General features: G+C 45.7%; 1 protein-coding gene across 4 annotated transcripts in view; it reads right to left on the reverse strand.

Moving 5' to 3' along the window:
- LOC128687375 (uncharacterized) overlaps window positions 1-14,781 on the reverse strand; it is an 82,586-nt gene that overhangs the window by 23,531 nt on the left and 44,274 nt on the right. For all 4 annotated transcript variants that reach the window (XM_070092661.1, XM_070092660.1, XM_053774818.2 and 1 more), the window contains 4 exons: window positions 11,129-11,334; window positions 5,642-5,794; window positions 5,390-5,512; window positions 4,513-4,631 (listed from right to left, as the gene is read on the reverse strand). In XM_070092661.1, the coding sequence (XP_069948762.1) occupies window positions 4,513-4,631; window positions 5,390-5,512; window positions 5,642-5,794; window positions 11,129-11,334 (601 nt within the window). The remainder of the gene's footprint in view (window positions 1-4,512; window positions 4,632-5,389; window positions 5,513-5,641; window positions 5,795-11,128; window positions 11,335-14,781) is intronic.

Here is a 14,781-nt window from a genome sequence, read left to right on the forward strand (position 1 = left end):
AGAGTCACCTGCCATTACTGGGAGTCACCTGCCATTACTGGGAGTCACCTGACATTACTGGGAGTCACCTGCCATTACTGGGAGTCACCTGCCATTACTGGGAGTCACCTGACATTACTGGGAGTCACCTGCCATTACTGGGAGTCACCTGACATTACTGAGAGTCACCTGCCATTACTGGGAGTCACCTGCCATTACTGGGAGTCACCTGACATTACTGGGAGTCACCTGCCATTACTGGGAGTCACCTGCCATTACTGGGAGTCACCTGACATTACTGGGAGTCACCTGCCATTACTGGGAGTCACCTGCCATTACTGGGAGTCACCTGACATTACTGGGAGTCACCTGCCATTACTGGGAGTCACCTGCCATTACTGGGAGTCACCTGACATTACTGGGAGTCACCTGCCATTACTGGGAGTCACCTGACATTACTGGGAGTCACCTGACATTACTGAGAGTCACCTGCCATTACTGGGAGTCACCTGCCATTACTGGGAGTCACCTGACATTACTGGGAGTCACCTGCCATTACTGGGAGTCACCTGCCATTACTGGGAGTCACCTGCCATTACTGGGAGTCACCTGACATTACTGGGAGTCACCTGCCATTACTGGGAGTCACCTGACATTACTGAGAGTCACCTGCCATTACTGGGAGTCACCTGCCATTACTGGGAGTCACCTGACATTACTGGGAGTCACCTGCCATTACTGGGAGTCACCTGCCATTACTGGGAGTCACCTGCCATTACTGGGAGTCACCTGACATTACTGGGAGTCACCTGCCATTACTGGGAGTCACCTGACATTACTGACACCTGCCATTACTGGGAGTCACCTGACTGGGAGTCACCTGACTGAGAGTCACCTGCCATTACTGGGAGTCACCTGACATTACTGGGAGTCACCTGCCATTACTGGGAGTCACCTGCCATTACTGGGAGTCACCTGACATTACTGGGAGTCACCTGCCATTACTGGGAGTCACCTGACATTACTGAGAGTCACCTGCCATTACTGGGAGTCACCTGACATTACTGGGAGTCACCTGACATTACTGGGAGTCACCTGCCATTACTGGGAGTCACCTGACATTACTGAGAGTCACCTGCCATTACTGGGAGTCACCTGACATTACTGGGAGTCACCTGCCATTACTGGGAGTCACCTGCCATTACTGGGAGTCACCTGACATTACTGGGAGTCACCTGCCATTACTGGGAGTCACCTGCCATTACTGGGAGTCACCTGCCATTACTGGGAGTCACCTGCCATTACTGGGAGTCACCTGACATTACTGGGAGTCACCTGCCATTACTGGGAGTCACCTGACATTACTGAGAGTCACCTGCCATTACTGGGAGTCACCTGACATTACTGGGAGTCACCTGCCATTACTGGGAGTCACCTGCCATTACTGGGAGTCACCTGCCATTACTGGGAGTCACCTGACATTACTGGGAGTCACCTGCCATTACTGGGAGTCACCTGACATTACTGAGAGTCACCTGACATTACTGAGAGTCACCTGCCATTACTGGGAGTCACCTGACATTACTGGGAGTCACCTGCCATTACTGGGAGTCACCTGACATTACTGGGAGTCACCTGCCATTACTGGGAGTCACCTGACATTACTGAGAGTCACCTGACATTACTGGGAGTCACCTGACATTACTGGGAGTCACCTGACATTACTGGGAGTCACCTGACATTACTGAGAGTCACCTGACATTACTGAGAGTCACCTGCCATTACTGGGAGTCACCTGACATTACTGGGAGTCACCTGACATTACTGAGAGTCACCTGACATTACTGGGAGTCACCTGACATTACTGGGAGTCACCTGACATTACTGGGAGTCACCTGACATTACTGAGAGTCACCTGACATTACTGAGAGTCACCTGCCATTACTGGGAGTCACCTGACATTACTGGGAGTCACCTGACATTACTGAGAGTCACCTGACATTACTGAGAGTCACCTGACATTACTGGGAGAGTCACCTGCCATTACTGGGAGTCACCTGACATTACTGGGAGTCACCTGCCATTACTGGGAGTCACCTGCCATTACTGGGAGTCACCTGACATTACTGAGAGTCACCTGACATTACTGGGAGTCACCTGACATTACTGGGAGTCACCTGACATTACTGAGAGTCACCTGACATTACTGAGAGTCACCTGACATTACTGGGAGTCACCTGACATTACTGGGAGTCACCTGACATTACTGAGAGTCACCTGACATTACTGAGAGTCACCTGACATTACTGGGAGAGTCACCTGACATTACTGGGATTCACCTGCCATTAATGGGAGTCACCTGACATTACTGGGAGTCACCTGACATTACTGGGAGTCACCTGACATTACTGGGAGAGGCACCTGACATTACTGAGAGTCACCTGCCATTACTGGGAGTCACCTGCCATTACTGGGAGTCACCTGACATTACTGGGAGAGTCACCTGACATTACTGGGAGTCAACTGCCATTACTGGGAGTCACCTGACATTACTGGGAGTCACCTGACATTACTGGGAGAGTCACCTGACATTACTGAGAGTCACCTGCCATTACTGGGAGAGTCACCTGCCATTACTGGGAGTCACCTGACATTACTGGGAGAGTCACCTGACATTACTGGGAGTCAACTGCCATTACTGGGAGAGTCACCTGCCATTACTGGGAGTCACCTGACATTACTGGGAGTCACCTGACATTACTGGGAGTCACCTGCCATTACTGGGAGAGTCACCTGCCATTACTGGGAGAGTCACCTGCCATTACTGGGAGTCACCTGCCATTACTGGGAGAGTCACCTGCTATTACTGGGAGTCACCTGCCATTACTGGGAGAGTCACCTGCCATTACTAGTAGTCACCTGCCATTACTGGAAGTCACCTGCCATTACTGGGAGAGTCACCTGCCATTACTGGGAGAGTCACCTGCCATTACTGGGAGAGTCACCTGCCATTACTGGGAGAGTCACCTGCCATTACTGGGAGTCACCTGCCATTATTGGGAGTCACCTGCCATTACTGGGAGTCACCTGCCATTACTGGGAGTCACCTGCCATTACTGGGAGTCACCTGCCATTACTGGGAGTCTCACCTGCCATTACTGGGAGTCACCTTCCATTACTGGGAGTCACCTGCCATTACTGGGAGTCACCTGCCATTACTGGGAGTCACCTGCCATTACTGGGAGTCACCTGCCATTACTGGGAGTCACCTGCCATTACTGGGAGTCTCACCTGCCATTACTGGGAGTCACCTGACATTACTGGGAGTCTCACCTGCCATTACTGGGAGTCACCTGACATTACTGGGAGTCTCACCTGCCATTACTGGGAGTCACCTGCCATTACTGGGAGTCACCTGCCATTACTGGGAGTCTCACCTGCCATTACTGGCAGTCACCTGCCATTACTTGGAGTCACCTGCCATTACTGGGAGTCTCACCTGCCATTACTGGGAGTCACCTGCCATTATTGGGAGTCACCTGCCATTACTGGGAGTCACCTGCCATTACTGGGAGTCACCTGCCATTACTGGGAGTCACCTGCCATTACTGGGAGTCACCTGCCATTACTGGGAGTCTCACCTGCCATTACTGAGAGTCACCTGACATTACTGGGAGTCTCACCTGCCATTACTGGGAGTCACCTGACATTACTGGGAGTCTCACCTGCCATTACTGGGAGTCACCTGACATTACTGGGAGTCACCTGCCATTACTGGGAGTCTCACCTGCCATTACTGGGAGTCACCTGCCATTACTGGGAGTCACCTGCCATTACTGGGAGTCACCTGACATTACTGGGAGTCTCACCTGCCATTACTGGGAGTCACCTGCCATTACTGGGAGTCACCTGCCATTACTGGGAGTCACCTGACATTACTGGGAGTCTCACCTGCCATTACTGGGAGTCACCTGCCATTACTGGGAGTCACCTGCCATTACTGGGAGTCACCTGCCATTACTGGGAGTCTCACCTGACATTACTGGGAGTCACCTGACATTACTGGGAGTCTCACCTGCCATTACTGGGAGTCACCTGACATTACTGGGAGTCACCTGCCATTACTGGGAGTCACCTGACATTACTGGTAGTCACCTGCCATTGCTGGGAGTCTCACCTGCCATTACTGGAAGTCTCACCTGCCATTACTGGTAGTCACCTGCCTTACTGGGAGTCTCACCTGCCATTACTGGAAGTCTCACCTGCCATTACTGGTAGTCACCTGCCTTACTGGGAGTCTCACCTGCCATTACTGGGAGTCACCTGACATTACTGGGAGTCACCTGCCATTACTGGCAGTCACCTGACATTACTGGTAGTCACCTGCCATTACTGGGAGTCTCACCTGCCATTACTGGAAGTCTCACCTGCCATTACTGGGAGTCACCTGCCATTGCTGGGAGTCACCTGCCATTACTGGGAGTCTCACATGCCATTACTGGGAGTCTTACCTGCCATTACCGGGAGTCTCACCTGTAGGTGATGTCCTTGCGGGTGTTGGAGACAGCAAAGTAGAACCACTGGGTGTGGCGGGACGTGTACATGTCGGCTCGCAGGTGTAGTTCATAGTAACATTCTGATACTTGCACCACCTGTGTCAAGACACAGACACAGGTGTAGCGAATGTAGTGTTGCTTTATAAACACATACACACACATAGTCTGGAGAGTGATGTAGTGGAGGCAGGGTTCATACACAGCTTTAAGATGAGGTATGATAAAACTCATAGAACAGGGAGAGAATGGACCAAGTAGCGACCAGTGAAGAGGCTGAGCCGGGAGCTATGAATCGACCCCTGGACCCACAATTAGGTGAGTACACACACACACACACACAGTGAAGAGGCGGGGCCAGGAGCTCGGACTCGACCCCCGCAACCTCAACGAGGTGAGTAGGTGAGTACACACACACACAGACACACACACACACACACACACACACACACACACACACACACACACACACACACACACACACACACACACACACACACACACACACACACACAGATGAAGGCTTCAAGAGGACCTGGGTCAATCTCAGAAATGATCAGACAGATGTCTGATGGACTTCAATGCCAACGAGCGAAAGAGTATGAAAAGTAGACGAAACGAGAGAAAACAAGATGCAGAATACAGACTGAGAGAGACAAAAATACGGAATACAGACTGGGAGTGACCTGGAGGTAAACATTACACCTAGCATATCATCTGAATAACCTAGTCAACGTACCACACGTAAGCTGCCATTGTTATTTTGTAATCTTAGAGCGGCATCCAGGTGCCTTATCAAAGAATTCGCAACAAGTGTTGACAAGTGATCACCATTATAGACAGACTGCGAGTCTTACCTTTCCTAGATTTCCACATTCAAAGCGCGACTCAAACTGCAGAGTTGTGTCACTGTCATCCTGCAAGGATGGACGCACATCCTCGTTCAGGTACTTGTTACCTCCTACACACGACCTGGAGAACTGCAAGAGAGAGAGAAAGTAGTAGTACACGAGCCTCCCCAGTAATAATAATAATAATAATAATAATAATAATAATAATAATAATAATAATAATAATAATAATAATAATAATAATAATATGGAACTCACATAATTGACGGAGCTGGTAGGGTAGTAGTGGTACACGACTCTCCCCAGCTCGTCTCCCACAGGTTGAGGCCTGAGTTCGGTGCCCGTGGACTCGTAGAAAGGTTCAGGGTACACGGGCCAGTCCTCGAAGTGGTGGACCTTGTCCTCGATTACCTGCCAGAGTACATGTCATTATGTTCATATTTAATACTGCTTTCTTTTTTTTTTAACCGTGACGTAACCTTGCTTTAAAGGATTATTTAAGGATTATGTTAAGTTAGACAGTCCTCGATGACGCACTGACTTTCTTGGGTTATCCTGGGTGGCTAACCCTCCGGGGTTAAAAATCCGAACGAAATCTTATCTTATCTTATCTTATTCCCAGTAAATGCTAGAAAACAGGGTTGAGCTCCAGTGCCTGGACCGCCCTCATACTGTGTGTGTGTGTGTGTGTGTGTGTGTGTGTGTGTGTGTGTGTGTGTGTGTGTGTGCACCAGCACAATAGCCCAGGGCCTTGTCCTTGTGACCCAAAAACGTCAGTCAGAAAATACAATCGATGAAGGTCTCTGTCCCTCAAGTTTTGTATGATGAATAGCTACAGTAATTATTTCAGGTGAGTGAGTCAGCTGGGTGAGTCAGCTGGGTAGGTCAGCTGGGTAGGTCAGCTGGGTTGGTCGGCTGGGTGGGTCAACTGGGTGGGTCAGCTGGGTGAGTCGGCTGGGTGGGTCAGCTGGGTGGGTGGGCTGGATGGGTCGGCTGGATGGGTCGGCTGGGTGGGTCAGCTGGGTGAGTCGGCTGGATGGGTCAGCTGGGTGTGTCGGCTAGGTGGGTCATTTCAAGTATAGAGAGATGTCTGCTAGGTCTAACCTAGCAGCAACTAGGGGTTAAAACTCATTTACAAATCAATTCAACAATGATGCAAATAATAATGGTAACGATAGTGATGACACTAGTATTGACAGTGGTGATATATTTAACTCCTGTACGTACACTAGTATACACGTAATGCTGGTGTACGTGAACCTCCTACGTACACTGAGATATACACACCTCTCAATATATACACTAAGAGATTCTCACGTTATGTATAGACTTTGAGATATACACCTCTCAGGGTATATACAAAGAGATTAACATCTCTCGATGTATATACACAGACATACACATCTCTCGGTGTATAAAATTACTGTTATTAGGTCATTAGCAATTAAGTTTCAGGTTAATTGGGTCAGGGCCACACGCTTATTATCCTCCGTGCACGGCTTACTTTTGCCTTTGTTCATAACAGAGTTATCAGTGATGGAACAAATTTACCAGTGTTGTAACCACCATCTCAGTATAACAACCACCAGCTCAGCATAACAACCGCCACCTCAGTATAACAACCACCAGCTCAGTGTTACAACCACCATCTCAGTGTAACAACCACCACCTCAGTAGCGGAACCACCACCTCAGTATAACAACCACCACCTCAGTATAACAACCACCAGCTCAGTATAACAACCACCAGCTCAGTGTTACAACCACCATCTCAGTGTAACAACCACCACCTCAGTAGTGGAACCACCACCTCAGTAGTGGAACCACCACCTCAGTATAACAACCACCACCTCAGTATAACAACCACCACCTCAGTGTAACAACCACCACCTCAATATAGCAACCACCATCTCAGTATAACAACCACCACCTCAGTGTAGCAACCACCACCTCCGTGTAGCAACTATCACCTAAGTATAACCACCACCACCTCAGTGTAACAACCACCATCTCATTGTAACAAACATCACCTCGGTGTAACAACCACCACTTCAGTATAGCAATCACTACCTTAGTGTAACAACCACTACCTCAGTATAACAACCACCACCTCAGTATAACAACCACTACTTCAGTATAATAACCACAAACTCGGTGTAACAGCCACCACCTCAGTGTAACAACCACCACCTCAGTGTAACAACCACCACCTCAGAATAATAACCACCACCTCAGTATAACAACCACCACCTCAGTATAACAACCACTACTTCAGTATAATAACCACAAACTTGGTGTAACAGCACCACCTCAGTGTAACAACCACCATCTCATTGTAACAACCATCACCTCGGTGTAACAACCACCACTTCAGTATAGCAATCACTACCTCAGTGTAACAACCACTACCTCAGTATAACAACCACCACCTCAGTATAACAACCACTACTTCAGTATAATAACCACAAACTCGATGTAACAGCCACCACCTCAGTGTAACAACCACCACCTCAGTGTAACAACCACCACCTCAGAATAATAACCACCACCTCAGTATAACAACCATCACCTCAGTGTAACAACCACCGCCTCAGAATAACAACCATCACCTCAGTATAACAACCACCACCTCAGAATAACAACCACCACCTCAGTATAACAACCACCACCTCAGAATAACAACCGCCACCTCAGTGTAACAACCACCACCTCAGTGTAACACCCACCACCTAAGTATAACAACCACCACCTCAGAATAACAACCGCCACCTCAGTGTAACAACCACCACCTCAGTGTAACACCCACCACCTAAGTATAACAACCACCACCTCAGAATAACAACCACCACCTCAGTATAAGAACCACCACCTCAGTGTAACACCCACAATCTCAGTATAACAACCACCACCTCAGTATAGCAACCACTACCTCAGTATAACAACCACTACATCAGAATAAGAGCCACCACCTCAATATAACAACCACCACCCCAGTATAACCACCATCTCAGTATAACAACCAACATCTCACACACACCAGTTAGTCACGGTCTTCCTCACTCACAATATTTCTCACTAATGGCTGTATGAATATCTTTCACTTAGATCACGCCGCCCTATTCAATTCAATTCAATTCAAAGTTCATTCTCTATAAAGATTACAATGTTGAATTTACAGAATTTGGTTGTTGTGTGGTTTACATATAGTTAAATAATGATTACAGAGTGTACCACTAGAACGCCTAGCATGGCTAGGCATTTCGGGCAGACTTAGTTTAATTCTTTATTTTAAAATATTACAAATTATGAGGTAAGTTGGTATTATGGCTAAGTGACTAAGTACTAGTTTGTGAGTTTAGCAATGAGAATGCTTTTGTTTTAGCACAGTACATAGTTTCAGTATTGGAGTATCATAGGATTCATTATTTTAAGATTGAGATTAATATTTCTGTTTATGGTCAAATGGGTGAGTGAGTGTAAGTGTGAACCACCAGGTGGTATTCGTGTAGTTAGTTGATGGGGTTTATCAGGGAGATAAGATGTTTTCTAATGGTAGTTTTGAAGGTGATGAATGTGTCTGCAGTTCTAGAGTTCTCAGGTAGGGTGTTCCAGATTTTAGGGCCTTTGACATACATTGAATTTTTGTAAAGGTTTAGTCGGACACGGGGAATGTCGTAGAGGTGTTTGTGTCTGGTGTTATGCCTGTGGGTTCTGTCACAACTATCAAGAAAGCGTTTTAGGTCAGGGTTGATATTGGAGTTTAAGGTCCTGTAGATGTAGATTGCACAGTAGTAAGTGTGGATGTACTGAACAGGGAGTAAGTTTAGATCTATGAAGAGTGGGGGGGTGTGTTGCCAGGGATGGGATTTAGTGATTATTCTTACTGCAGCTTTTTGTTGGGTTATTATTGGCTTTAGGTGTGTTGCTGCAGTTGATCTCCAAGCGCAAATAGCATAGGTGAGGTATGGATAAATAAGTGAGTGGTATAGTGTGAGAAGGGCATTTTGCGGCACGTAGTATCGTATCTTGGAGAGGATCCCAACTGTTTTGGATATTTTTTTGGTTATGTGTTGGATATGGGTGCTGAAATTCAGGTTGTTGTCAAGGTATAGGCCTAGGAATTTGCCCTCATTATGTCTGGCAATTAGAGTGTTGTCGATCTTAATGTTAATTTGTGCATCTCCTGCTCTGCTACCAAACATAATATAGTAGGTTTTGTCAGTGTTAAGCGTAAGTTTATTGGCTGTCATCCAAGTCGATATTTTGATCAGCTCCTCGTTAACAATGGTGTTGAGGGTGGTAAGATTAGGGTGAGAGATGACATAAGTCGTGTCGTCAGCAAAGAGAATGGGCTTCAGGTGTTGGGATACGTTTGGAAGATCATTGATGTATATGAGGAAGAGCAGGGGACCAAGGACACTTCCCTGCGGAACTCCAGTATCAAGTGGCCGTGTTGTTGATGCTGTGTCTTTAATGGTAACATACTGATACCTATTAGTAAGGTAAGATTTGAAATAAGCAAGCGCATGGCCTCTTATACCGTAATGGTCAAGTTTGTGGAGTAGGATGTCGTGGTCTACTGTGTCAAAAGCTTTTCTTAGGTCAATAAAAATTCCTAGTGGATATTCCTTATTTTCCAATGCTGTGTAAAGCAGATCTAGCATTTTTATGATTGCATCATTAGTGCTTTTATTTTTCCTAAATCCAAATTGGCAGGGGTTGAGTATGTATTGTGCTGTTATAAATGAATATAGTCTCCTGTGCACGAGTTTCTCAAAGATTTTGGATAGCAATGGTAAGTTTGATATTGGCCTATAGTTGTTTAAGTCTGTAGGGTCACCACCTTTATGTATTGGTGTAAGGTGACTCTTCTCTCATAATTCTTCTCTCATGATTTCTGACGTGGTATATTTTGTTTATGGTTCCAAGAAGGTCCTGATAATGGTAAACCCAAACCTCTCTCTCTCTCTCTCTCTCTCTCTCTCTCTCAAAGCACCCATGAATTTTTCCCCTTACTGTGGTATAACACTGAAACAAATAGTTCTCAGATGGTCCGACTGCAAATAGACAATTGTAATGTCACGGGCTTTTTACCCCCAATTTCAACTCCCCCCCCCCCAATCTACGCTTGTTTCTCATAGGCTAGACTAGGCAGCTTGTACTAAGTGTAAGCCCACGGGACCTTGCATCAGCCCTCACCCTCGTCCCTGGGCTCGCCCTCACCAGGGTCTGCCTGGAGTAGCCCGTTCTACCCAATATACTACGTCTAGTTGACGTGAGTTTATATTACCCTGCCTTACTTTTAACTCGGTCACTGCCACACAACGACCAGTGGACACGAACAAGGTGCGTTGTGCATACAACCTTCCCACTATACAACGCTACCATTATGATGTTGATGAAGATAATAATAAAAGTGTAATATAATAATAATAATAATAATAATAATTATTATTATTATTATTATTATTATTATTATTATTATTATTATTATTATTATTATTATTATTATAAAATAACAATAATAATAATAATAATAATTATTATTATTATTATTATTATTATTATTATTATTATACAATAATAATAATAATAATAATAATAAGAAGAAGAAGAAGAAGAAGAAGAAGAAGAAGAAGAAGAAGAAGAAGAAGAAGAAGAAGAAGAAGAAGAAGAAGAAGAATTATAATGTGTTTGTGTGTTACATACACCAGCTACCTCACTGGCACTCTATGGGGCCACTCACCTGGCACTCTACAGGCCACTTGACGTGTTGCTGGGCACAAGCTTCCCTCACTACACCGTACAGATCCCTGCCGCTGGGCGGTGAGCTGCTACCAGCAGCAGCAGCAGCATGAAGACGATAGCAGGAGTAGCTATCGTGGGCCCCAGGCTTGTCCACCACCACAGCGTCCTCCTTTCTCGGCTCCGGCAGACTCCCCATGTTGTGCTCTGAGGATGAGACGCCGCAAAAACGAAAAAAAAGTTATCTCTTGTTTTCTTATATATGAATCTCCTCAGGTATCCACACCCGACTTCATGAGGTGGATGATTCTGTCATTCCTCAGGGTATACACCTCATTGCTCAAGGTAGACACCTCATTCCTAAAGTTAGACACCTCATTCCTCAAGTTAGACACGTCATTCCTCAAGTTAGACACCTCATTCCTAAAGTTAGACACCTCATTCCTCAAGTTAGACACGTCATTCCTCAAGTTAGACACGTCATTCCTCAAGTTAGACACCTCATTCCTAAAGTTAGACATCTCATTCCCCAGGTGTGTATGTTTATAATCACACAATGTATCATATAATTTTCTCTAGATTACAACTTCAGGCTCCATGATGGACTTCAGAGAGAGAGTTACAAAGGAGGAATGAAGAGATAATAGAGATGAAATGATGGAAGTTACGTGATGATTAAGGATTTGCATTATGAGAGGTGAAGAAGTGGAAGGGGAGGAAAGAGGAGCAGAAGTGGAATGGTAAGAATGAGTAGTAGAGAAACGGTGAATGATGGGGGAGTTACAGCAAGTGGTAGGATTAACATTCAACGAAGAGAGAGAATAAGAAAATAGCACCAATATGTATACAAAACTGAGTTAAGAGAGAGAGAGAGAGAGAGAGAGAGAGAGAGAGAGAGAGAGAGAGAGAGAGAGAGAGAGAGAGAGAGAGAGAGAGAGAGAGCAGCACCTCTAACTCGCATCTTTCAGCACTGCCTAGTACAGTGTAAATGGCCCTCTCTATGGAAAGAGGCAAATGTAGTCCCTGTTCACAAAAAGAAGAGCAGAGCAGAAATCAGCACCTACAGACCAGTGTCACTCCTGTCAATCACTGGTAAGATCCTTGAGACAATAATCTCAAGACAAATGACAGAGTTTTTTGACTACCACTCACTACTTTGTGATCGTCAATATGGCTTCAGGAAAGGTTACTCTGATGCTGATCTGTTGTTAAACCTCTCCATTAAGTAGCATCAGTCACTGGATGAATCCAAAGTCAGCTGTGTGGTAGCACTGGACATTGCTGGCGCTTTCGACCGGGTGTGGCACCAGGGCCTCTTAGCAAAACTTCAAGCACTGGGAATTGCAGGCTCTACGTTATGTCTCCTCAGTGATTACCTTCATGGTAGATCTCTAAGTGTAGTTCTCAATGGAACGGAATCAGCAAGACATCCTATTGGGGCAAGTGTTCCACAAGGAAGCGTACTGGGACCATTGTTATGGAATGTCTACTTCAACGACCTTCTTCATCTCATCCCAGAATCACATGCATATGCAGACGACTGTACACTGACATTCACTTATCCAAGAGAAGAAATGCCAGCTGCTCTAAGCTACATCAATCACCAGCTGAGAGCTATATCAGCTTGGGGAAATAGATGACAAGTAACATTTGCACCTGAGAAAACGCAAATGATGATCGTCTCTAGGCACCATGATGGTAATGCTGGTGCAGTAGTAAGGATGAATGGGAGGGTGTTGGCACCTGGAGAAGAAGTTGATATCCTTGGGGTGAAGTTTGACTCCAAACTAACCATGAAGAACCACGTTGTAAATCTTGCAAACAAGGCAGCCAGGAAGCTTACAGTACTTCGCCGTACCTCGCATCTGCTTGACAGTAGGGGTTGCAAGATTCTGTACGTGGCACAAGTACGCTCACACCTTGAGTATGCTCCACTTTCTTGGTTTGCCTGCCCCCCTCCTCTCATCTGCGACTGCTTGACAGAGTAGAGAACAGAGCAAGACGTCTCATCTCTCGCCTGGACCCATCCTGGATAGATCTGTCATTTCAGCAGAGCCTTCAACATAGGAGGGATGTGGGTGGCCTTACTGTTATGTACAAGGCCAATATTGTCAAAGTACCACACTTGGATCCACTTCGAGGACAGCGTGAAACAAGCTTTTATGCCACAAGACGGGCAGAAAGCAGCAACTTCACTCTGGCTGTACCCTTCTCCAGAACATCACTCCATCTGAGATCATATATACCCAGGATGACTCGAGTATGGAACACATTCGTACAGCATAATGATGTCAATGAGATAAAGTCAGTTGATCACATGAAAATGCTGGCCCACAGATGGCTCCAACTTCATCCTGTTCCCTACTTGTATGTCTCATAACAATAAAAATGCTTTCAAATGAGATGATGTAGGTAACAGCTCTTAGCTTGCCAATAAAGTTAGGAATCCTTAACCTGTAAATATCCTGTCAATAAAGCTAGGGATCCTTAACCTTGTCAAACCCTGTGTAAGAGAGAGAGAGAGAGAGAGAGAGAGAGAGAGAGAGAGAGAGAGGACCCCAGCGTCACACTGGCCCTTGTTTCTGTTTCATAATAATCAAAATAATGCTAAGGAAATTTTTTAAATAAGTTGATGTAGGTAGCCAAAGCCTGTAAAAACCCTTTTCTTAACACACCGGCCGTCTACCACCTATGTAGGGTGACCCAAAAAAGTGGAAACACGTTCACCATTATTCATTTAATCGCTGTCTCGCCAGAGGCGTTCTAACATCACAGTTCGCCTGGCCCTCCGAACTGCAACATCCTCACCCTTTCATCAGAGTTCAGGCACTGTATCTCCCAACTCCAAGAATCAAGTCTGGCTAACTGGTTTTTGTGAATCTCTTCATAAATGTTACACTGCTAACACTCCAACAGCGTTTCAAGTCATAGAAGCTACTTACCCACACTCCGCACTAATGCGCTCACACAAGACTGTTGGATATTCAAGTCCCTAGCACCCTATGCCTCCTTTAGTGTCGCCCTCAAACACTTTCTGAGACGACCTCTACCTCTCCTCCGCTCTACCCCAGATTTATATACCCCTAGTCATTCTATTTTGCTCCATTCTCTCTAAATGTCTACACTACCTCAGCAGGCTCTGAATCACACGTTAGGTAGCTGTACACCTTCTTTTAATCTCCAAGGTATAAATTCTCTGCATAATATTTACACTACACATCGGCCTAAAACATGAAATCTCCACTGTTTTTAGCCTCCTTGTCGAAACGTTTAAAACCCATGCTTCACACCCATATAAAATTGTTGGCATCAATATACTCTGATATATTTCCCTTTTTTGCTTCCACGGATAAGGTTCTTTGACTCCACAAATGTATCAGAGCACTTCCAAATACATGAACAAACACATTTGTTTACTCCATACTTTCTTCCTCCAGTAAACAGTGTTGCACTCACTGATACAGTCAACAATTTGCCTCCAGATCAAGAGTTTATACAACAGCTCTAGTTTCTGTGTCATTCAAGAGTTTGTGGTCCAGCCAAGTGTTTGTGGTCCATACTATTGATAGAAAACAAAATCAGCAAGTTGACTGATCACCTCAGATTCACTTCCTCAGTTTCCTGTGTTATATTCGCCTGCATCTGACTGAAGAT

The sequence above is a fragment of the Cherax quadricarinatus genome, chromosome 40 (assembly GCF_038502225.1).
Source record: "Cherax quadricarinatus isolate ZL_2023a chromosome 40, ASM3850222v1, whole genome shotgun sequence".
NCBI classification, from domain to species: domain Eukaryota; kingdom Metazoa; phylum Arthropoda; class Malacostraca; order Decapoda; family Parastacidae; genus Cherax; species Cherax quadricarinatus.